Here is a 25,543-nt window from a genome sequence, read left to right as displayed (position 1 = left end):
TTTGCATACCACTTCATCGAGCACTTCCTAGTGGCTCTGGATTTTATATCCTTTCTTGTAATCCTCGAATGATTTTCCGTTCTTACTTTTCCATACTTAGGCCAGCTCCCGCACGACCTATCTTTCTCTAATTCTTGTCGGGTCATTACCCATTCCTTGTTAGCTTCTACATATTTATTGCTTTCATCACTTTTCTCGGATTCCTCAAGATCCACTTGTCACTACTTACACTTTACTTTTAACTCGTTTTCCACCTACACGATTTTCTATTCTCGGTGCACTGGTCGTTGGAATGACGAAAATGTGCAAGTGTACACAATCGCAACAAGTAATAAAGTGACAAGTAAATGTCGAGTTATTGTACCCACAGGGACTGTAAAAAAGTATTAATGAAATTAATGTTAAAACACTTTGGTGATGGAAAATATTTTGGTTTAAAGATGATTAAAAACTAAGGGTTAAAAACTAAGTAAAAAAATTTAAAAATAAAAAGGTTCTAATGCACGATTTCAAATAAGGTTTAATCAAGATGATATAATTGTGTTGGATTACTTACATTCGTTTAACTTAGAATTATTAAACTTATGTTTATACTGCTACGAACAAATTCACGGTAACTCGGTAATTTGCTAACTACTGCTCATACATACTTATTAAATTAATCAATCTCTTGAACATTTTTCAATGTCAATCCAAGCGATTAATCAATCTTCACAAGCATATAAAAGATCAAGTGAGGTACAAGAGTATTTCTACCTTGAAATAGTTTAATCACAATAATCTTACAAGTTATGCAAGGCAAATGTATCGCCAAATACAAATGTTAAATTAACTTCAACTACCTTAGAAGAATAAACATCACTGATTAAGTATTGTGTCAACTAATTACAATTTCAATACGATTTAATAATTAATTCATTAGTTATGTAACATTTAATATTGCAAGAATAACTTAGGCATGATTTTACTTAATCAAGCATCTTATCGAGGCCTATAACAGCACAAACACAATTTCAATAATTCAAGCAGGCAAAATATAATCAACCCAACACAGATTAAATTCAAGCTAGATTGATTAAAATAATCATTTCAATAGCAATATTCATAAACATGCTTGTCAAAACAACAACGAAATTTTAAAGAGATAGGGAACAATAAGCAAATCCAGTGTTTCTCTGTGGCTTGACTGATTTCTCTGTTCTTCGTTCTCCGTTGTCCTCGGCTATCAAGGTGGATTATGAACACTTTAATTGCTGCTCAAAACTGGCTGATGGGAACCTCTTTCCCAAGAGAAGAAATCAGCATTTGAACAAAAGGGAAAATGGGAAGGAAAAGTTGAGAGAAAGTAAGAGAGGAAAAGAGAGAATGAGAGTGTGAAGGATGATTTGAATGATCAGCAAGGGGTGAATTTTATAGCTGATTGTGGATACTAAAAATAGCAAATTCCATCAGCCAAAGAGACCCCTCTTGTATGGCCACACACATGGCAAAGTTGAGAGATTCAACTTTGCTAAAAATAGCCTGGGGCAAATCCATGAAACCATACTTTTTGGAGGGATTTGAATGCAAGGTTGAGAGTTCTTCAAGGGATTCTTTGCAAGCTTATTTAGTCAGTTAAAATGCTTATTTGGGTCAGCATATGGATGGTTCTAGGCAGCCCAATTGGTGGCTGGTTCGGTTCACTAGATTCGGTTCAACCAATGCAGTTCAACTGGACCCTTTTTTTCATAATTAATTAATAATAATTTATTTAACCCAAATTAAATAGGGAATAAATTAAAAATAATTATATTATGAATTAACACACATTTTTGGACCATCTTAGGCTGGAAATAAATTTGCCTCGATGCTTCAAATTGCTTCTCGATTTTATTCTTCGAGCATTGTCTGCCGAGCCAATTTTTGCCCTTTGTGCGAATCTGTCGAAAATAGTCAAAATAATCAAAATTAACTATAAAATTAATTAATATTCATCATGACCATATTTTTAACATAATTTAATTATTTTATAATATTTAATTATTTTTCGACAAGAATTTAATCGGAATAACATGATTTTAAGTTAAAACGGGCATGTAAAAATACATAAATTTTCGTGTTTCCACACCCCCAAACTTAATTCATTGTTTTTCCCGAGTAATGCAGAAATTTGAACAAAATTTTCTCGGAAACACTTTTTGAAAATCTCTTTCAGAACAACATTCTTCCCAAAATCATGAAATCAATATACTTATGCTCAAAAACAAGAAATTTGATAATTATGCTACTCAAGTATATGTATCGTTCAAATTAATCTCAACAAAAACTACAATAGAAAAATTAGACTAAATGTTTCTTAATAAAGACATCTTAATCCCTACCAATTTTATTTTAATCCCTTATTCAAAATTAAACTGCAATCATTAAGCTTAACTGATGTCTTCATATGTTGAACAGAGAAATTTCTCTCCACTAATGTAGGTCACATTGGAACTTTGAATCAATAGGTCTTTAACAAGGTTGTAACGTGGCTAGGCTTAGGTGTAAGTAAAAGATAAATAATTTTAGGTTTAAAAAAAACCCTAGACTCAGCTTGTATCGGACCTTTCGAAATAATTACCTTCAATACATCAACTTTTCTTTCCTTTTCACATGCTTTTTAGTGCAATTTACTTCAAGTACATATGCTTTTTTTTAGTATTTTACTGCATGTACTATAATTTTTAGAGCATTTCATACTGCTTTGCAACTCCACCAAACTTATTTTCAAAGAATACTCTGAATAGTACTGAGTCTAGTGTTTGAGACATTTTTAAGATAATTAAGAAAAGTGATGGCTAACTTAGTAAGGGTTCAAATTAAATTAGGCCACAAAGTTTCAAAGTTGGGTTTCAAAGGATAAAAATTTCATCATGGTTGACTTGAAAGGCTCAAACGATCCAAACAGCAGTTGCCTAAATTATTTTTAATGTTCCATGCTTCCTAGGATTTCGCCTCAAGAAACTACTAAGTCAATTCTAAAGACTTAAACTTTCATGCATGCCTAACTTTCCTAAAGAACTAAAATTTTATGGTATGATTTGCATGATTTATTAGAAATACATTTCATGTCATTATTAAGTTAACAAATTTATTCATACTTAAATTTAGCTTACTTAACAAAATTCAAATTTATTGTACAAAAATATATCATATTCATAATTAAAAGAAAAATTTTATTCTGAGTGGAAATAATTTCAATTTTCGGTCCCCCCAACTTAAAATGAACAATGTCCTCATTGTTTAAAGTGAATAGATACTATACACCAGGTAGGATTCCAGAAAAGAGGAAGTGAGTCAATTTGACTGCTTAAGTACCAAGCTCTTCCTAGATCCAATCCTAGACATGTATATACCTATTGCCACACTTTAAACTTTACTACTTTTCCATATTTACTTTTGATTCCCATCTCTTATTTTATTGTGCAGAAATAAAAAATTCCTAATTAATCCTAATTCTAAGCTAAGTTGATAAAAATTAATATATAAATTATAAATAATATAATTATATATTAAAGTTTATCAAATTATTAATAATATTAAAGATATTTATTCTAGATGCTTTTTGAAAATATTCACAAAGAAAGGCACCTAATTTTTTTATTTACAAAAAGAGCGACTAAATTTTAAAAATAATTCAATTAATTCCCTAGACTTAATGAAAATTTAAAATTAAGTTGTAATTTAAAACTTGGATCACAATTTGACCCTTTTATTTGAAAAATTAAAAATTTATTTCGTCATTCAAGGAATAATTTCTCGAAAAATTATGTAAAAATCAATTCCGAGGAAGATTGGAGGGGTCACAAGCGGTCCCGCTTAAGTTCCAATCTCCTAGATAGAATTTATTTAAACATAATAAACCCGAAAATATACCCTAAATAATTTATTAAAAACAAGAAAATTTAAATATCTGATAAACTGAAAAAGATTTGATCCCATTCAGGTTTTTCTCCGTAGTAATGTTTCAAACGTTGAGCATTGACTTGGAAATTACCTCCCTTACCTTGGAGTTCAACAACTCCATATGGATAGACGTGTTGAATCATAAATGGACCGGACCAACGTGATTTTAACTTATCTGGGAAGAACTTCAATCTGGAATTAATTAACAAGACTTGCTGACCTGCTGTAAATTCTCTAACTCGAATGCGTTTGTCATGCATTTCTTGAGTCTTTCTTTTAGTAATTTGGTATTTTCATATGAGAACATTCGGAATCCCTCTAGCTCATTTAGTTGGAGCATCTGTTTCTCTCTAGCAAGCTTAAGATCAAGGTTGAGTCGTCGAAGAGCCCAGTAAGCTTTGTGCTCTAACTCCAGAGGTAGATAACAAGCTTTCCCAAAGACCAACCTATAGGGTGACATTCCTAAAGGTGCCTTGTATGTTGTTCTATAAGCCCATAAAGCATCATCTAGTCTTTTGGACCAATCTCGTCGGTTCGGGCAGACTACCTTCTCGAGTATGTCTTTGATCTCCTTATTTGCCAGTTCAGATTGCCCATTTGTCTGCGGATGGTAAGCTGTTGCAACCTTGTGCTTCACTCTGTGGTTGTCTAATAACCATTTTAACCACTAGTTCACAAAGTGGGATCCTTCATCATCGATGATAGCTCTTACGGTTCCAAACCTTGTGAACACATGCTTCTGCAGAAACTTCATCACAACCTTAGCATCGTTTGTCAGATATGCCTCAACCTCGACCCACTTAGACACATAGTCTACTGCTACTAGTATGTACTTGTGACCGCAAGACAGAGGATCAAGAAAGTCAATACCCCATACATCGAACAACTCTACCTCAATGATGTTTGTTCGAGGCATCTCATTTCTATTGGTGACATTTCCAACCCTTTTACATCGATCACAGTTCTTCACGTAAGCATATGCATCCTTGAATAGTGTTGACCAAAAGAATCCGGCATACAATACTTTGGCCGCTGTACGTGTACCTCCAAAGTGTCCCCCACTTGGAGCTGAGTGACAGTGGTATAAAATCTTTGGTATTTCATCTTCTGCCACGCATCTCCTGATCGTCTAATTTGCACACTTTTTAAACACATATGGCTCTTCTAAAAAATAGTACTTCACATCGTGAAGAAACTTTTTCCTTTGTTGATACGTCTTATCAATTGGCATCAAACCACAAGCTAAATAATTAGCAATATCAGCAATCCAAGGGGTATTATGGACATGATTTACCTTCAAGATATGTTCGTCGGGAAATGTCTCCTGAATTGGTATAAGAGGAGAATTCCCTTCTTGTGGCTCCAACCTAGACAAGTGATCTGCTACTTGATTTTTGACTCCCTTTCGATCTTGAATTTCTAGTTCGAACTCTTGAAGTAGAAGTACCCATCGGATCAGCCTCAGCTTAGTGTCTTTCTTCGCAAGTAAATACTTAATTGTCGAGTGGTCCGTATAGACAGTCACTTTGGTACCTACCAGATAAGATCGAAGCTTGTCGAAAACAAACACAATAACAAGTAACTCTTTTTCTGTTGCCGTATAATTCAGTTGAGCTCCTGTTAGGGTTCGACTTGCGTAGTAGATGGGATGAAAAACTTTATTCCTTCGTTGGCCCAAGACAGCTCCAATTACGAAGTCACTTGCGTCACACATCAATTCAAATGGTAAATCCTAGTCTGTTGTGACGATTATGGGTGCCGTGACTAATCGACTCTTCAAACCGTTAAAGGCTTTTAAGCTTTTCTCATCAAACTTGACTATAGAGTCATTCTCCAATAATTTGCATAAGGGTTCAGCAACTTTAGAGAAGCCCTTGATAAATCTTCGATAAAAACTGGCGTGGCCCAAAAAGCTCCTAACACCCTTTACAGATATTAGAGGTGGGAGTTTCTCAATAACATCTACCTTTTCTTTGTCTACCTCGATCCCATGACTCGTTATCTGATTCCCTAGAACAACTCCTTCTTGTACCATAAAATGGTACTTTTCCCAATTGAGTACAAGATTCGTTTCTTCGCATCGCCTTCGTACCTTAGTTAGATTGGCTAAGCAATCATCGTAAGTATCTTCGAATACTGAAAAATCATCCATAAAAACTTCCAAATATTTCTCAACCATGTCAGTAAAAATAGACATCATATATCTTTGAAATGTAGCAGGTGCATTACATAAAACAAATGGCATGCGTCTAAATGCAAACATACTGTACGGGCAGGTGAATGTCGTTTTGTGTTGATCTTTCGGTGCTACTATAATTTGATTATACCCTACGTATCCATCCAGAAAACAGTACTAATCTCGTCCTGCGAGTCTATCCAGCATCTGGTCCAAGAACGACAAAGGAAAGTGATCTTTCCTAGTCGCCTTGTTCAGCTTCCGGTAATCGATGTAGATTTTCCATCTCGTAACTGTTCTAGTTGAAATCAACTCGTTGTTCTCATTCCCTACGATCATGATACCTCCTTTTTTTGGCACGTACTGGACTGGGCTTACCTATGAACTATCTGAGATAGGATAGATGATACCCGCATCTAACCACTTGATAATCTCCTTTTTTACTACATCTTTCATGATGGGGTTCAGTCTCCGTTGTCCATCGATCATCCCTTTTTTTCCATCTTCTAGGATAATCTTGTGCATGCATAAAGATGGACTAATACCACGAATATTAGCTATGGTCCATCTGATGGCCTTCTTGAATTGTTTCAGAACTAAGATAAGTTTCTCTTCTTGCTTAGTGGTCAATTCTGCTGAAACAATCACAGGCAGAGTAGTTACCTAAATAAAAGTATTTTAAATAAGAAGGTAATACCTTGAGTTCTAATTTAGGTGGCTCCTTGATCGACACTTTTAGTTGGGAATAGTCCCTCTTTTCTAACTCCAAAGATTCAAAACAGGATTGCGGATTAAATCCCCTTTGATTAGCTTCTAGCAAAGCTAAGTATTCATCATCCTCTTCATCATTTTGAGGATCCAATGTCAAAATTATTTCCAGTGGGTCCTCAACACAGTTGAGTTCCTTCTCCACTATTAAATCCTCTAAATCGAACACTACAGAACAATCATCCATTGTGTCAAGAAATCGCATAGACTTAAAGACGTTAAATGTTACCTAATCATCCTGAACAAGCATAGTGAGCTCGCCCTTCTGCACATCAATAAGGGTCCTTCCAGTTGCTAGGAACGGCCTTCCTAGGATGATTGGTACTTCTTTGTCTGCTTCAAAATCTAGAATTACAAAGTCATCAGGAAAGATAAACTTATCTACAAGTACCAATACGTCCTCGATTTTTCCTTCTGGATGTACTAAGGATCGATCTGCTCGTTGAAGCATAACTGCAGTTGGTCTAACTTCTCCTATCCCTAAATTTCTAAATATTGACATAGGCATCAAGTTGATACTTGCACCTAAGTCACATAATGCCTTACCACAATATGTTGCTCGAATGTTGCACGGTATGGTAAAACATCCAGGATCCTTCAATTTTGGGGGTAGTTTGTCTTAAAAATATGCACTACATTCCTTTGTCAGAGCTACCATCTCAAATTCTCCAAGTCTTCGTTTCTTAGACAAGATATCTTTCATGAACTTGACGTAGTTTGACATTTGCTCAAGTGCTTTAACCAAAAAGATGTTGATGTGAAGTTGCTTCAGTATGTCAAGGAACTTCTTGAATTGAATCTCCTGCTTCTGTTTCTGAAGTCTTTGAGGGTAGGGTGGTGGTGGTTTCATTACTGGGACTGGTTCTAGTTGATTCGTCTTTGGCGGCAATTCTACATCAAACAACATTGTTAGTTGATCAGAATTAGCTGGTCCTGAGGTTACTTTGTCGGGTTTTGCAGATTCTGGTTCTGGTGAAACTGGAATTTCAACACTTGGTTGAACTTCTTCTAAATCTTGAGCGTCAATTGGCTCCTTTTCAACTTCGACAATGTTAAGCTCTACTGTCTTTCCACTCCTCAATGTCAACGCTTTACAATGTTCCTTCCCCAGATTTCTCGGATTCTCTATGTCACTAGGTAGAGCACCTTGTGGTCGGTTCCTGAGTTCAGTAGCAAGCTGGCCTACTTGATTCTCTAAATTCCTTAGAGTGGCGTCATTTTTCACCGTGTATGCCTTCAATAGATTCTCTAAGCTATTGGATGGTTCCACTTGGATTGGTTTCTAAACTTGTTGGGGGAAACTAGGCAACTGAGTTGGTCTAGGGTGGGTGTAAGTGTTACTGATTCCAGCCCCTTGGTTGCTCTAGGAAAAATTCGGGTGATTTTGCCACAATGAGTTATAAAAGTTGGATTGCAATCCTTCCCTTCCTCGATTTTGATTTTGGTTACCTATGTAATATACGGATTCGGGGTTCGATGGACATTCTTCAAACAAATGTCCTTCCCCACAATACACACAGGCTATATTCTCAAATTTGTTAGGTGGTTGGGTTGGAAAACTGTTAGACCCATTAGTGGTAAAATTCTTAAGCATTGAGGATATTTAAGATACCTAAGATGCGAGTGAAGTGAGAGCGTCCACTTCATGTATTCAAGCGACTCGTCTTCCTGATTCTGCTCGATTGGTTGACCATTGATAATTGTTGCTAGCAATCCTCTCAATAATTTCGTAAGCCTCATTATAAGACTTAGAAATGAGAGCACCATTAGCAGAGGCGTCCACTACCATCCTCGTATGAGCGTTGAGACCATTATAGAATGTCTCAAGTTGAATGCAATGTGGGATTCCATGATGAGGGCACTTTCGTAATAACTCTTTGTACCTTTCCCATGCCTCATATAGGGACTCATCATCCATTTGTTTGAAGGCAGTGATCTCATTCCTCAAGTTGGCATTCTTGCTCGGCGAGAAATACTTCATGAGGAATCTTTCAGCTAACTCTTGCCATGTAAAAATGGAGTTCGGTGGCAATGAGTTCAACCAGGCACAAGTTCTGTCCCTTAGCGAATATGGGAACAGCTTCAGTCGTAATGCATCTTTGGGTACTCCAGCTAACTTGAAAGAATCGCTCACTTCCATAAAGAATCTTAAGTGAAGATGAGGACCTTCAGTAGGCATTCCATTGAATTGGCCCACAGTCTGAAGCATCTGGAACATAATTGACTTCAGCTCGAATTGTTGTGCCTCAATTTCGTGTCTCTTAATACCTAGATTAAGATCGTTAAATATTGGCACGGCATACAGTCGTAAAGCTCTATCCCTATCATCAGCAATAAGGATAGGATTCTGAGCAAGGTTTGCTCCGTTTCCTTGATTCATATTCTCAAAGTTTATATCTTCGGTCCTTCTCTTATTTGCTTGTCTTCTTCGTTGTCGAAAGGTTCGTTCTATTTTAGGGTCCACAGGGAGTAAGTCGATAATCTAGTCAATACTCATAAACACCTGAAATAATCATAGAAAGATTAAGTAAGTAAAGATTTAAATAGGAAAATAAATAAACCAAAATGTAAAAACAGATTCACAAATAATGACTTTTTTTAAAAAATAGTCCCCAGCAACGGCGCCAAAAACTTGGAACGACGAAAATGTGCAAGTGTACACAATTGCAACAAGAAAATGTCGAGTTATCGTACCCACAGGGACTGTAAAAAAATATTAATGAAATTAATGTTAAAACACTTTGGGGATGGAAAATATTTTGGTTTAAAGATGATTAAAAACTAAGTAAAAAAATTAAAAATAAAAAGGTTCTAATGCACAATTTAAAATAAGGTTTAAGCAAGATGATATAATTGTGTTGGATTAATTACATTCCTTTAACTTAGAATTATTAAACTTATGTTTATACTACTATGAACAAATTCACTGCAACTCGGTAATTTGCTAACTACTGCTCATACATACTTATTAAATTAATCAATCTCTTGAACATTTTTCAATGTCAATCCAAGCGATTATCAATCTTCACAAGCATATAAAAGATCAAGTGAGGTAACAGAGTATTTCTACTTGAAACAGTTTCATCACAATAATCTTGCAAGTTATGCAAGGCATATGTATCGCCAAATACAATGCTAAATTAACTTCAGCTACTTTAGAGAATAAACATGCACTAATTAAGTATTGTGTTGACTAATTACAATTTCAATACGATTTAATAATTAATTCATTATTTATCTAACATTTAATATTGCAAGAATAGCTTAGGCATGATTTTACTTAATCAAGCATCTTACCGAGGCCTATAACAGCACAAACACAATTTCAATAATTCAAGCAGTCAAATTATAATCAACCCAACACGGATTAAATTCAAGCTAGATTGATTAAAATAACCATTTCAATAGCATAAATATTCATAAACATGTTTGTCAAAACAACAACGAAATTTAAAGAGATAGGGAACAAGAAGCAAATCCGGTGTTTCTCTGTGGCTTGACTGATTTCTCTGTTCTTTGTTCTCTATTGTCCTCGGCTATCAAGGTGGATTATGAACACTTTAATTGCTGCTCAAAAATGGCTGATGATGACCTCTTTCCCAAGAGAAGAAATCGGCACTTGAAAAAAAGGGAAAATGGGAAGGAAAAGTTGAGAGAAAGTGAGAGGAGAAGACAGAATGAGAGTGTGAGGGATGATTTGAATGATCAGCAAGGGGTGGCTTTTATAGCTGATTGTGGCTACTAAAAATAGAAAATTCCATCAGCCAAAGAGGCCCCCCTTGGCTGGCCACACACATGGCAAAGTTGAGAGATTCAACTTTGCTAAAAATAGCCTGGGGCAAATCCATAAAGTCACATTTTTTAGAGGTATTTGAATGCAAGGTTAAAAGTTCTTCAAGGGCTTCTTTGCAAGCTTATTTAGTCAGCTAAAATTCTGATTTGGGTCAGCATATAGGTAGTTCTGGGCAGCCCAATTGGTGGCTGGTTCGGTTCACTAGATTCGGTTCAACCAATGCTGTTCAACTAGACCATTTTTTCCATAATTAATTAATAATAATTTATTTAGCCCAAATTAAATTGGGAATAAATTAAAATTAATTATATTAAGAATTAACACACATTTTTGGACCATCTTAGGCTGGAAATAAATTTGCCTCAATGCTTCAAATTGCTTCTTGGTATTATTCTTTGAGCATTGTCTGCCGAGACAATTTTCGCCCTTTATACGAATTTGTCGAAAATAGTAAAAATTAATCAAAATTAACTATAAAATTAATTAAAATTCATCATATTCATATTTTTAACATAATTTAATTATTTTATAATATTTAATTATTTTTCGAAAAGAATTTAACCGAAATAGCATGATTTTAAGATAAAAAGGGCATGTAAAAACACATAAATTTTCGTGTTTCCAGTCGTATACCCTTCACTCGAGGTCTTTGCGTACTTCTGCATCTGTTCTATGGTAGACTCTATGGGTTTCCATAGCTGAGCTACGGTCTTATACCTTTTTTCCTTGTTCTCTACGTCCTATCAGACTTACCCTCTGTTTACTGTCCTAGTTGGCTTACCTCGTGTTTACTGTCTTAACAGACTTTATTTGTTATGTGTTTATTGTCGTAATGGACTATCTATTTTATATTTATTGTCTCAATGGACTATCTTTATTCTATGTTTACTATCCCAGTAGACTATCTCTATTTTGTGTTTATTGTCCCAGCGGACTATCTCTATTCTGTGTTTACTGTCTCAGCGGACTACCTCTATGGATGCCATGGAGTCTTTCATCCATGGTCTTATACCGTTTTTCCATCCTGGTGTACTACCTTATGATGTCATAGATTCTTTCATCCATGGTCTTACTCATCATACTTGGCTACCATCGCATCTTTCATTTATGGTCTTACACCGTATACCTTATACCGTGTACCATGTGGCCATATACCTTATGCGAGATTGCCATAGCATATTTCATCTATGGTCTTATGCTATATACCGTTGTCACGGTGTCACCTCGAAGGACTAGTAGATACTGTCATCGTGGTAAATTCTTTTCCATGATTTTATTTCTCAAATCCTCCTCCCATTACCTCTTTTACACCACCTAACTTTAATGTTTGAACACCGCAATGTTCTCTCCGTAAGTCCCGGAGCTTCACTCGAGGTGGTATCTAATAAGGTCAATCCTCATTTCCTTTCCTAACTTCGTCTATCCTATGCAGGTTTTTCCCACAAATAAGCAATGTATGCATATCTCATCATATCTCATGTTTACACAAACATGGCATGTAACACCCCAGACCTGGCCGAGTTGGTTCAACCCAAATTCGGCGTGCCACATTAGCCACCAGAGTGACTCACCATTAACTCCCAACCTAACCTCCAATACACCATGGATACAGCATAAAAATGTGCTAAGTTATCATAATACAGTGAAATTTTATAATAACATGCATGGAATATAAAACATGTGAGCACATAAAATGTACATAAAGAGGAAAGGTTCGCATGAGGTAAAAACTCGAGATTTTCAGGGTTCGTATACTTGAATAAAATACACAAGTAATTTTGGGGTCGTAAACACATAAGGGTCGCATGCATGGATACCTTTCATCAAAACTGGTTCACATAAAGAGTTAAGTTATGCTTAGTCAAAATTAAAATAACATAACAGGTCACACACAAAAGGAAGGTTAATGAAGCTTAGAACTTTATTCATATTGAAAGGAAGTCAACAATAATTAAAGAAATAAATAATTAACTTCATGGTTTGCAGAATTGAAAATAAAATAAGCTTAAGGAAAATTTGTGTGATATAATAGCAAAGTCATCTAATATAACGATTTTAATCCCAAGAATTTAACCACATTGCCTTTTCCCAGCGTTCGATGATACCCATCCTAACTAGCCTTGCTTGGATCAATCACCTCGCCACTACCTTTCGCGATCTACTTATCTATGAAGTAAGAGAAGAGTGGGTGAGTTCATTGAGAACTCAGTGAATATACAGAAAACAACATAGTATGCTTAAAATATGGAGTTAAAACAAAGCTTAGTTTGAAAACCACATCCCGAGCTAGCTCGCAGAAAAGGTGTGAGACCCAGTTTGCAGTTACCTGCTTGTTAGAGAAACATATAAGTTTGTAAAATAGTTTCACATGTACTTGTTGAAAATCATACTTAAAAACTTGTCTTGTTTTCGTAAGAAAACATAAAACATAGTCATGTACTTGACATGTCCTTGTGTTTGTTCTTCTTCCTGAACATATATCATGTTCTTATACTTGTCATATCTTACTGTTGGATAAGTGAATCTCCTTATATTGCCTCACTTGTGACTCAGAGAGTCCTTAACAAGTCCCATAAGTGTAGCATAAAGCAAAACACTCTCCTATACACCAACATGTCCCTTTGAATGGAGCATAACTCGACATTCCCTTATCTCTCCACATGTCTCAAGGCCTCAATGCCCAAATCACAGAGTTTATAGGTGAGTAGTCACAATCCTTTGGCATGCCAATATATCAAACGTAAGGCTCACATAAAGAGCTCGCATAAAATACTTTTCACATAAAGCTTGTATAGCAACTCACAAAAACATAGTTTGTAAAATCATGCTTGAAATCATATCTTAAAACATTTAAAACATAATCTCACGTAGAAACACGCATAAAACATATCTTTAAAACATAATCACATATTTTGAAAACGGGGTTTATAGAAAACCTTGCTCTTGGAACTTAGTTTTAAAAACCCTAAGCTCCTGAAAACATAATGGTTCGCACACAAATGGCAATCCCTGAACAATCACCAATTAGCTGAGAATTTAAAAAAGTTTTGCTTTTCCTTTGTCTTTGCTAGTAGATGGTCCAGCTAGTTCGAAACCTACATAAACATAAATTACTTAACAAAACACAAAATTCAAACATATGAGCGAACCTAGTCCCTAGACAATTAATCCTAGCAGAATAGAGGCTTACCTTGGTTTTTGAGAGCTTCAGTTCAAAACAGGGACTTGACAAAATAATAGTCAATAAGAGAAATTTTTTTATGGAAATGACTTAATTTATAGGCACTAAGTGTTTTAGTACTCTTCGTATACCTTACTTGACTTAGGAGAAAGTTACGTGCATGGATAATGCCATAATTGGAAAACAATTCAACTTTCTAATTCAAGTGTAACTCGACTTATACCGGCAAACCCTAGTTCGCCAAACCAACTGGCAAACCCCTACTCACCAAACCAACTAGCAAACCTTAGCTTGCCAAACCAACTGGCGAACCCCACCTCGCGAAACAATTGGAAAACACTCCTTACCACGTCCTTAGACATACACTATTTCATCGATCTTGCTGGCGAACTCTGCTGAAAGTCTTCTAGAAGACACTAGTTTACCATACTACTAGCGAACACCCTGCTTACGATGTACAAACTCCCAGGCCATATCTCAGGATGTTCCATGGCATACTTAAACAACGTAGACCATAACTGTATGCTTGGAGTTTGGAACTTACTTGAAACTTCATCGTTTTCATAGCTTATTCCTTCTCTCGAACACCAAAGCTTCCATTCTCCTAGCAGCAACTTATAACTAAATGGTTAAAGTTGCATTTAATCTTAAAAGCTTAAACTTTCATATTATGTAGAACCCTTAAAACAGTTCTAAAGATCCATTACCTCATTTTTTAACTTTTACGTATACAGAAGGGTTAAGAACCTTACCCGCTTGCCGGTGTCCATACTTTTTCATCTTAATCCTTATGAAGTCTGCTCCTGCAGAACCTTCCATGGCCTCCTCTTCTTCAAAACCACTGAAGAAGGTGAAGAGAAATTGAAATAAAGCCGGGGAGAAAAATCATCCTTAGGAGCCATCTCCCATTTATTTATAGCCCTTCCTGCACTATTATCAACCTTAGGAGAACCATCCATCGCTAATTATTATGTCACCCACTAAGGAACCGGTGGGTTCCATCCTAACCGAAACAAGTTATGCTTTCAACCATGTCCAATTTAGTTTCCAGCCTTCCCATTTCTTTTAATGGAGGTCACCAACTTATGGTTTCTTTCAATTTAATCCTCCAATTATTCCTAATTTCCAAGTCATTAGAAATTTGGGTGTTACAAGTGTATCACCCATTCTCAATACAATTCAATTTTAACTTTTTTGTAACTATTGAATTTAGAACGTTACATATGATATCAACTTATGGAGAGATCTTTTTGCTAAAAATGAAAGTCAATTTTTTAAAAATGATTTTAATAAAAATCCTATTATTATATTCTTTAACGTTAAAAGTTGACTTTATCATAGTATGTTGTTATTCATTTTAATTTTAGTTTTAGTTTATACTTTGTTTAGAATTACTTTATGCTATTTTTAATTATTAATAATTATAATAAATAATTTCACTTTACAATAAATATTGTATAATTATTTAGATAATTTACCTATAAAAACTTTTAATTGTTTAAATAATTTAGACATCCAAATTAATTTGACAATCAAAATAATAGCAATGAAATTTGAAAAATAAAAATTCCGAATCTACATCTCCAAGTCCATGTATTAAACATTGTATAAATATAATCTTTTAATATAATACAATTATTTAATTTATGATTTAAAATTTATTTTTAAATATTATATATTCTAATTATTTTTATTTGAAATATTATATATTCTAATTACTTTTTATTTGAGTTAGTATCTAATACACGACTAGTGTACTTTTTTTATTCCACAAGCAATTCTAAAAAATTGACATGTATATCTTTTATTTTAATATTTTACTATATCGTTATAAGACACTTGTCAACTCCGAATCCTACATGTAAAGTTTAAAAACACCAAATCTTTTTCCTTTTTTTTCCTTAATTTGATTTTTATTTTAATTATCTTCAATAGTGATGATTACTTGTATTAATTGCATGAATGAAATTCTTTTTATTGAATAATAAAAAAGGCCTAAATTTACACGTGAAAAAAAAAAAAAAACCTAGACACTAAAATTGTACAAAGAAAATCCAAGAGTCCCAACGAACAATGAATGGTAGAGCAAATAATGGTAGACCTAGCTCCTGATAGTTCAAGTTATTACAATGCAAGATCTAATCTGCCATCCCTCAAATATAAGAAAACCATCCAGGTCATTACTACTTACTACTCCTAATTCATTAGGTCAGGAAGTGTCAGAGCAAGCTTCCAGCTTAGGAAGGAGACTTCGCCAGGCATCCGCAATACTTTTTGCCAGTCGAGCCTGTCCCTTCGCAAACTCATGAAAGGCAATCCGCATATCTTGTGTTTTCTGTTCCTGAAATCGAACTATCTCTTCATTCATCCGTCTCACAATTGCCTCAAATCTTCTTGTCACCTCCTCACTCTCGGCCTTCAACTGCAATCACAATACTTGTATTAGCAGAGGCTAAAGCAATTAGACCCAATAGGCGTATAAGATAAAATGACTTGCCTCCTTGTACTCTTGCTCAGCCTCTCCCACCCTATCAGAGCGTGTTAGCATGAGCTTGTCACTGCAAACAATAAATATTCTCAAATTACAAACGAAATAAAAATTATAAAGATTGTCAAATATGCTGCTTGTTTGCAAATATCAAAGTATCATGCAAAGAGTCCGCCAACAATAGATAGCTAAAAAGAAAAGGGAGGAAGAAAGAGGAGTAAAATATGGAAGACTAGAAGCATACAGATTTATCTCCTTCAACTTCATTGTTTCAGCCAGTTCACACTGGTGCCTGAATGCGTTAGCTCTCTCTCCTATTGTGACCTGTCATAACATGAATGCAAGTGGGTCTCGTATGGAATTGTCATAAACCTTCCACATCAATATTATCAAAAAAGATAAAAATAGAGCTCAGTTCAGAAGATGCTCCATCAATGATTCCACGATATTATTTCCTTCCTACTTAACTGATTTAATCATTGTAGCTAGAAAACAAATTGTTCTTCAATATTTTCTCCATGGAAAGCTATGCCTGCTAATTAGTATATGCCAGCCATTAAACATTACACAAGACAGCAGCCTAACGCACCTTTATGGACTGGACAGCACGGACATAATCCTTCATGGGTTCTTCAAAATTCATCAAGAGTTGATGGGCCTGTAGTCAATTCAAGGATTGTGGAAACATAATGTTACCTATGTGAACCACTTATATGAAAAAGTTTGGGTATCATATATCTGACCACAAACATGCATGCCCTCAAAGGCTGCAAAACAAATTACCAAAGGAAAAGGCTCAAACTTAAAAGGCAGCCTACCTCCTTCTGCAGCTTAATTGATAGTGTCTCGGATTTAGCCCCAAGTTCATCAAATGCCTTGCCAAGAGCTTGTCCTTCGCAAGCACCAAGAAGCTTGGCTGCTTTACCAAAACCAGAGAGTGATTGCCCCAACTCTGAGCATTGACAAAAAGATGAAAAAAATTGTTCAATTGGTATTCAAACCAAAATGAAATAAACACATGAGAAGGACATAAACAAGAATAAAAAATGCTCAGAGCATCAAAATCCTCACCTCTATGTCTCTTTAAAAGGCGATATGCATGCTTCTGAGCTTCAGTCAAATGATTTTCAAGCTCAAAAACATAGTGTTTAAGCTTCTCATATTCAGGATTTGATTCTTCAAGAGGTTTTTCCTTTCCAAGAACAACATCACTCACCTTTGACTGTACATCCTGTTTAATTTCTAGACAAATTAATGCAAGATCAAATAACATAAGAATTTCAACACCATAAACATGTTAAATTCAAGCCTGAGAAATAGTGGCAGAGGCAAGAATTGTGCAATAAAGGTTATACCTTAAAGCAGAAAAAATGGGAAACCAAATTATTATAAAAGCTAGTGGTAAGTTCCCTCTGAGTTTCAGATAAGAAGCAACAAGTTATCTAGAGAGATTTATAAGTTGAGTTAGAGCCTATGAGGTCTTCTCGCCTTAAACCTGGCTCAATTAGCCAGGTTAAATTTGTAGAAACAAATTATTATTATGGCAAGAGCTTTTGTTTATACTTCTCCCCTAATCAACTCTACTACAAAAAAATGAAAAAAAAAAAAAGTGTTCAAATTGAAGTTTGAGGAAATCTCATTAGTCATTAGACAATTTTATTTGCATAAGTCTCCTATAGAGTCATACCACTGCCATCACAAAGTCATGAACTCGTTTACCTTGAACATCTGCATCAAATCAGCTGGCTTCTTCTTAAAAATACCAGTCTCTTGAGATCTCAGTCTCTCCATTGACTGAAAAAGAAACTACAAAGTTAATATCAAACTTTCATTTGGAAAAGGAGAAGAAAAAGCATCCCTAATTCCAGCATGGTCCTGGATGGAGCAACAATGCTGGTATTCTGGATAAGAACTCACATAGAAATGTAAAGGGTATCTTAGTCAACAGTGTCTAAAGGAATCACAAAGCTAACATTGTAATTATGAGAAACGTGACGAATGGATTAAGCCCCCCCCCCTTTTTCAACGTGAGAAAAATCCTAACAGATGATCTCTACTATCATATAAACAAGCACAGATAAAAGCTCAAGCAAATTGTTCAAAACAACAACCCTAAAAGCATCACCTCTTCATCTGCCTGCAGAAAGGTTCTAAGATCTTCACTCTGCTGAAGCTCATTATGAGAAGCTATTCGATTAACAAATACATCCAATGCTTGACGCCTAGTCTCAATAAATTCAGCACTAAATCGGAACTTCTCTGCAACAGCAATAACAATAAACTTAAATTACTTCAAAGTTCATATGCAAGCATTCGCATTTAACCACAAAGATACATTCAGAATTACTAAAAAAAAAAGAGCAATACTACACTCAAAAGAATTGATCATAAACTCATTGTAATGAAACAAATAGAATTAGGGGAAAAATGATAAATTAGTTTACCTACAGCACTCTTCTCGGGGAGAGGAGGAACGAAAATGCCTTTGTACTTGTCGAAAAGGCGATCACGTAACCAAACGAAGTCACTGTAACGCCTAATAACAATCTTTTCCGACCCTTGGTATTCCGGGAAATTGGTCTATCCAAACAATAGAATCCCCCCCCCCCAAATATATCATCAGTATTTAAATTAAAAGGAGAAGAAAGAAAGAAGAAAAGAAGGATTACCTTAGTGATGACGCGATAAGAGATGTAACCTTGGACGCCATTGCCTAATTTAACGGGATCGGAAACGGAGACTGATAGATATCGCTGTGAAGGTGGAGATCTAGGGCTCTGCGACGACTCCGATGTGCTTCTTTGCTGCTCCATATTTCACTCAACCGAACCGAAAAATAAAAATGAGAATAACTATTTAAAGCACTAATAAAATAGTGTCATATGATTAAAAATATACAAATAATGTATATATATATATATATATGAGATAGGATAAATTATCAAAATAGTCACTTTTGTTTGCTTCAGGTTACATTTTAGTTATTTATGATTCAAATGTAACGTTTTAGTCACTTACGTTATCGTAATGTAATATTTTAGTTATTAAGTTGTTAATTGTAGTTAACAATGTAACAGAAAGCTGATACATTAAATCATCATTTTAAACGAAAATTTTAAGTTAAATTATACAATTGCTCCCTATATTTTTTTCATTTTGAATAATATAATTCTTTTCTTTTCTTTTTTCAACTTTCTTTTTTTTCTTTATTTTCTATTCTTTTCTGCTTCTCCCTCTATTTTTCTCCCTTCTCTATTTCTTTAAACTTAGTTTTTCTATGTTTTTCATTTGTTAAATCTAGTCCCTATATTTTTATTTTTTTGAATAATTTAATTATTTTTATTTTTATTTTTATTTCTTTATTTTTTAAAGTCAAATATATTTGATTACATACTCTCTGTGTAAATTCAGATACCATTTTTGATCACTGTAAGATCAATAAAATTGATACTATTGAATTAATCAGTACCGATTCTTCTTCGATATATAATAGAACACCAAGCTAAACTCTACGAAAGACGTTGATTTGCTTACCAAATTGATGCCAAGAACTAGAAACCAAGCTAACTTTAATGAGATAAAAAGGGTTAACCAAATATATGAGAATCTTCATTGAAATATCAAGTCCAAGTAACTCTATAAAATCACTACAATAATGCATTTTTGGATCCTTTGTATAGCTTCAGCAATAATTGTAAAATATCATAAACCCCAATTCACAACTGTCTATAATAAGCAAAAAAGATTAAAAAATCTTTATTCTGGATTTTCATTGAATATTAATACAAAATTGTTACCCTAAGTTGAAAACATATTGAAAACTAATTAAAATGAAGATTAAACATAACGTACAAGAAATACCCAATACCAAAATAAAAGTAAAGGGATTAGTTTTAACAAATGGAAAACATAGAAATAGTTTTAACAAATGGAAAACATAGAAAAACTATGTTAAGAAATGGAGAAGGAAGGAAAATAGAGTGAGAAGCGAAAAAGAATGGAAAATAAAGAAAGAAGAAAGAAAGTTCAAAAATATAAAAGAAAAAATTAAATTGCTCAAATGAAAAGATATAGGGATCAATTGTATAATTTAACCTAAAATTTTCATTTAAAATGATGATTTAACATGACAAATCAGCTTACCGTTACACTGTTAACAACAATTAACGGCTTAGTGGCTAAAATGTTACAACACGATAACATAAGTGACTAAATCGTAATATTTGAAACAAAAGTGATTAAAATGTTACATGGGGCAAACATAAGTGACTATTTTAATAATTTACCCTATATGATTTTTTTTTAATTAATTTAGCTTTAATTAAATTACATAAAAATAATTAAAAAGAAACAAATATGTTGAAACTGAGAAAAATCATAAGGAAAAAAATTGAAAATGCTGAAATAAATTATTAAAAATTTAGAAAATGTTATAAAATAATAATAATGCAAAAAACATAAGAATAATAGATGAGAATAAGAGGGATTTTTATTGTATTTTTTTTCATATTTATTACAATTAGTATACTCCTATATATATACAGGGAGATTAGACTTCTTATTTTCTAATACATAAATAGAAAATGGGTTACAACGAGATAAAATGTGAAGAGCTAAGAAGAAGAAAGGTCAAGAGTTGATTATAATGAATATCCACTTAATAGCATTCATAACACTCCCCTTTGGATGTTCATTGTATAAAAGATATGTCTAATTAAAAACCTTACTAGAAAAAACCCGGTGGGAGAAAAATCTAATGAAGGAAAAAAAAGTATATAATCTTTTAAAGCATGTCACAACCTTAAAAGAAAAATGTAGTACGAATTTACTCCCCTCATTTAAGCATAACTTAAGATATTTGAAATGACGTAATCTGATATTGAAAATTAACTTCTCAAATGTAGTAATAGGGAGTGTCTTAGTAAAAAGATCTGTCAAATTCTCACTTGAACAAATCTGTTGAACATTTATATCTACATTCTTTTGTAGATCATATTGTATCATTCATTATTACCGACACAATAAGTGCATTGGGCACATAAAGAAATGGTATTTCAGAACCATCGTTTTATAAAATTATTGTTTGACCATTTGTCTTCCGTTTCAATATCTCCAATCTACATGAAAAATTAACATGATTAATTTTGATTATATAAACACTATTGGATACTCAGTAGTAATTCTTTATAATATCATTGTGTAACAATTTGTCCTTATTGAACACTCAATCTTCACATCGAGACAAAATTTCATTTTTAGATACACTATCATTATAAAATTTATCTACTGAATAATTATTGCTCTTGAAAATTCTTCAAGAACTCCAATAAAATTTGATACATTAATATCAACAATGATGATAATAACCTATATGTATAAATACATTAATTAATAAAAACTCCTAACAAAATCATAATCACATTTAATGATTTTCTTATGAAACTCGAGTTTTATGCTTCAGGCATCAATATTATCAAATAATTTATATCAGCTAAATACAAATTCACTTGACCTAAATAAATAATTTTATTTAGTGTCAGACTATTGCATCCACAACAAATTAATCATTTTTCATAACTAAAACCAAATGTCTTGTGAAAGTTTGTGTTACAAGTTAATTCTATATATTATGACTTGTATATTTTTTTCGCTATTATGCTAACATGTACTCCACTTGGCTTTACACCTTCTGGGAGTTAGGACTTCATGTTCAAGATACATTTTATAAGTTATAATAGAATCATTTATTTATTTTGATAAATTGTTCTCATCTCAATACTTTAAAGTATATTTTCATTCAAAATCCCCACTTTTTCATAATATTTCCATTTGTCAACTCCATCATCTTTGGTCACGAAATAACTGATTGAGATATCTCGTTATATTCATAATTTCAGGTACCTAAATCTCTTCTAGGTTTTATCAAAAGTTATGCGTTGGGTCCCTTCATAAGTACCTGCCTCATTTAGCATATGATTATCTTCATTTCTTTCTCCTTTCTTTCAAGAATTTTTTATTTTATAGAATCGACTTGTTTATCATGCTTCTAGCATGCCCAAGATTTATTTTTATCACATGGAAAACATAATTATTTGGAGCATTTTAGTTGGTATATGTATCAGCTAATATATGCAATTTCTAAATGTCATCACTAAACATGTTTGACAAATGATTTTATCCTTCAAACTTTGTGCACATAATATCAGTGAGGATCACAAAAAAAAATTGATGACATAATTATTTAATCAATTTGTCTCCCCCTAATATCGAGAAAATTTTCAATATGACAATACTTTTTCAAATTTATAAATATAACTCTTTTCAACTTTTAACATCTAATGAAAATTCTAATTTTTCTTAACTTCATACTTGATGTTTCATATTAGTGCGTTATGGTGGAATATAAAATAAATATTGCAATTCCAAATATTCTTAGATGAAATCTATTGGCTTATAAATGAAAATTCTCATGAGACAAATATTTCTTTTTGAGCAATCTATTGGCTTACAAATATTTCTTTTTATTTTTTGAACAATCTCATTATAAGTTTTGATCATATTTGCTCTTTTTGATATAATGCCTAGAACTACCCATAGTCCCATCCCAACCCATAAATAGGAGGATAATGCACTTCAGCACACTCAAACACATGTCCTCCTACATTGGTAATAATGTCCATGCCAATCGAGCTAAGACTCAATCAACATGAGACAAATATTTCTTACATGTTAGCTTGATGCAAATAAAATTACATGCTTATTGTAAAACTATTCTTATATTAATGATTAAACAATTAAATGGAGACATAATTTTGCTAACCATTAAGTATAACATATATAGGCATAGACAATTTAATATCATCCCAGCTAAAACTATGAAAATCAAGCTTAGGATATAATGCACCAACATTGTTAGCACAAATTGCATACCATAGAGATTGTGCACAATCAAATTATTTCAAGAAGTAATATTGCAAACTTCGGGTTGCACACATGTGATACATGAGCTCATATATTATTTGGTTATCATCTAAATATGCAATGGCCCTTAACTTTAGTTGGTGTTAGTTCAATATTTTCTCCAAAGAACTAATATTGATGACAATTATTAAAATATAACTTTTAATTCTTTAATAAAATCATATAATTTTTCATTAAATCATTTTGCATCATCATTGACTCAAGATGGTCTAACCAGTCATGCCAACACTATGAACTTCTTTTCACTATCCATATGTCAATCGTATACATGTAATGAATTCCTTCGGGGAATATTTATAATACAAAAACACGAGTATCTCATGTAATTTCTATCCATGGTTTTAATGTAAAACACATAAAGATTTTCTTCAACATATATCTTCTTGATCTGAAAAATAATTTTTATTTTACAAAATTTTGCAACACACGGAGGTAAAATATTAGCTCTTAAAAATATTTTGACAGTTTGATGCAATATTAGCTCTTTAAGAGCACGTAATTATTTTATTATATAGCCTTAATGAATGCTTAATTTATTTTAAATAATATACACTTTTGCACTTCTTTTCAACATGAATGATAAAAATTTTTGTAGTTCCAAAAATTATCTTCAAAAACTTTATTTATTCATATAAAAATAAAATGAATAGGTATAAATAAAACATATATTAAACATAACAAGTAATAAATTCATGTTACTAATAGATCACTATAGTTATAGATAATATTTTTTATATATATACCATAACACAATAAAATGCAAAATATTATAAGGTCATATTAAAGTAATTTTATAGCTATAAATATTTAAACATAAATATTTTCTAACCTTCACCTCAATCATGAAACTATCCAGACCGGGTGAAGATCCTGAAGTTCATGACAAGTAAGTACTTTTACTCTCATTCAGCAATAATCATATATCCTAATGAAAATTAAAATGAAATCAATCAATTCTATTAAAAATGAACCAATACAAAAATAAAAACATTTATCTCCACATAAAAATCCCAATTACTAAATGCGTGAAGAGTTTTAAAATTTCATAGGGTTATAGATAGAGAACTATATAAATTAAATTTCTTAATAGAAATCAAATCAAATTTCAAAAGTAGTTGATTAGACTGACTTAGGTTACCATGGATGAGAAACAGTAATTATAAGCATACTTTGTAATGAAGACAAAGAGATTCCCTAAGCAAATATCAAGTAGCCATTGATTCTAATGATTCTTAAACCAAAGAGTTAAATTTTAATGCTTAGATCCCAACAAAATTTCGACACAAACTAAGAAAATATTAATCATCCTTCTATGTGTGGTCACTTTAGCATCGTAGTAAAATTTTTCATTTTTTATCAAAAAATTATCCTCCATTTCATCATTTCAGGATAAAGAAATTTATCTCAATATTGTTTCCCTTTTTTTTAATGAATGCTTTGATAAATTTTTACAAGATACTTAAACATACGACATGTACGTGACTAATCCATTTTCATACCACATTAGTAGCATGAATTTTCAATAACCTTCGAATATTTTAACCACCATTTTAATGTTTTTCCTTATTATAAAATAATAACAATGCAAAGAACGCAAGAATAATATATGAGAATAAAGAGAGATTTCTATTTCGTTTCTATTTTTTTCTACTGGTTAGAAGTTCCACTATTATAACCACTATTATAACCACCATGATAACAATTATTAGTACGTCTTCAACCACATCCTCCATCACAACGACAACCACGATCTCTATATTTTGATTTTTCATAATTATTATGTATTGTTACATTCACTCCAGGGAATGAAGCCTTTTTCACTAGAAGGCATGATATCATTTCAAAATACTTTTTAAAGCCCTTTTCACAATATTATTGTTGTAGGAGCACATAAATATATTTCAATCATAACAAACTTTAGAGAGTATAATCGTTTTCTAATGGTCAAATCATTCTTTCAAATTATTATGCAATTCAAGACTAAGAGGATCTTTCGCAATTAAATATTCTACTTTTAATCATTTATGTAGATGATGTTGGACAAATATAATGATTTTTGTTTTGTCTATATAAAAAGTCAAATTCGTTTATACTCACAAATAATGTGTGGCTCTATTAGAAATAATCTAATAGACAACGTAATATATTTGGTAAAGGTCACCGGATAAAACAAATTTTTTTTTTTAAAAATGACTACTTTTTTTAATCATATCAATGAAATATGTTATGAAA

The 25,543-nt window shown here is 32.8% G+C and overlaps 1 protein-coding gene and 1 non-coding gene across 3 annotated transcripts; one reads left to right on the top strand and one right to left on the bottom strand.

Annotated features, from left to right (window-relative positions):
* Window positions 1–8,712: 8,712 nt before the first annotated feature.
* LOC121216624 (small nucleolar RNA R71) lies at window positions 8,713–8,819 on the top strand. The gene has a single exon (XR_005912805.1). It is a non-coding gene; the product is annotated as a small nucleolar RNA R71 (small nucleolar RNA).
* Window positions 8,820–15,796: 6,977 nt separating this feature from the next.
* LOC107899256 (sorting nexin 1) lies at window positions 15,797–19,218 on the bottom strand. Of its 2 annotated transcripts, XM_016824919.2 has the most exons (10): window positions 19,000–19,218; window positions 18,775–18,910; window positions 18,456–18,589; window positions 18,050–18,124; window positions 17,402–17,561; window positions 17,149–17,282; window positions 16,920–16,988; window positions 16,575–16,654; window positions 16,340–16,400; window positions 15,797–16,264 (listed from the first exon to the last, which is right to left on the bottom strand). In XM_016824919.2, exons 1-10 carry the CDS (start codon window positions 19,141–19,143, stop codon window positions 16,052–16,054), a joined length of 1,206 nt encoding a protein of 401 aa, XP_016680408.2. In that variant the 5' UTR covers window positions 19,144–19,218; the 3' UTR covers window positions 15,797–16,051. The 2 variants fall into 2 exon arrangements, with proteins under 2 accessions (XP_016680408.2, XP_040947257.1); XM_041091323.1 differs by lacking the exon at window positions 18,050–18,124.
* Window positions 19,219–25,543: the final 6,325 nt, after the last annotated feature.

The sequence above is a fragment of the Gossypium hirsutum genome, chromosome D04 (genome assembly GCF_007990345.1).
Source record: "Gossypium hirsutum isolate 1008001.06 chromosome D04, Gossypium_hirsutum_v2.1, whole genome shotgun sequence".
In the NCBI taxonomy this organism is placed as follows: domain Eukaryota; kingdom Viridiplantae; phylum Streptophyta; class Magnoliopsida; order Malvales; family Malvaceae; genus Gossypium; species Gossypium hirsutum.
The sequence above is the reverse complement of the archived record's forward strand: the minus strand, read 5'-3'. Positions and strand labels throughout refer to the sequence as shown.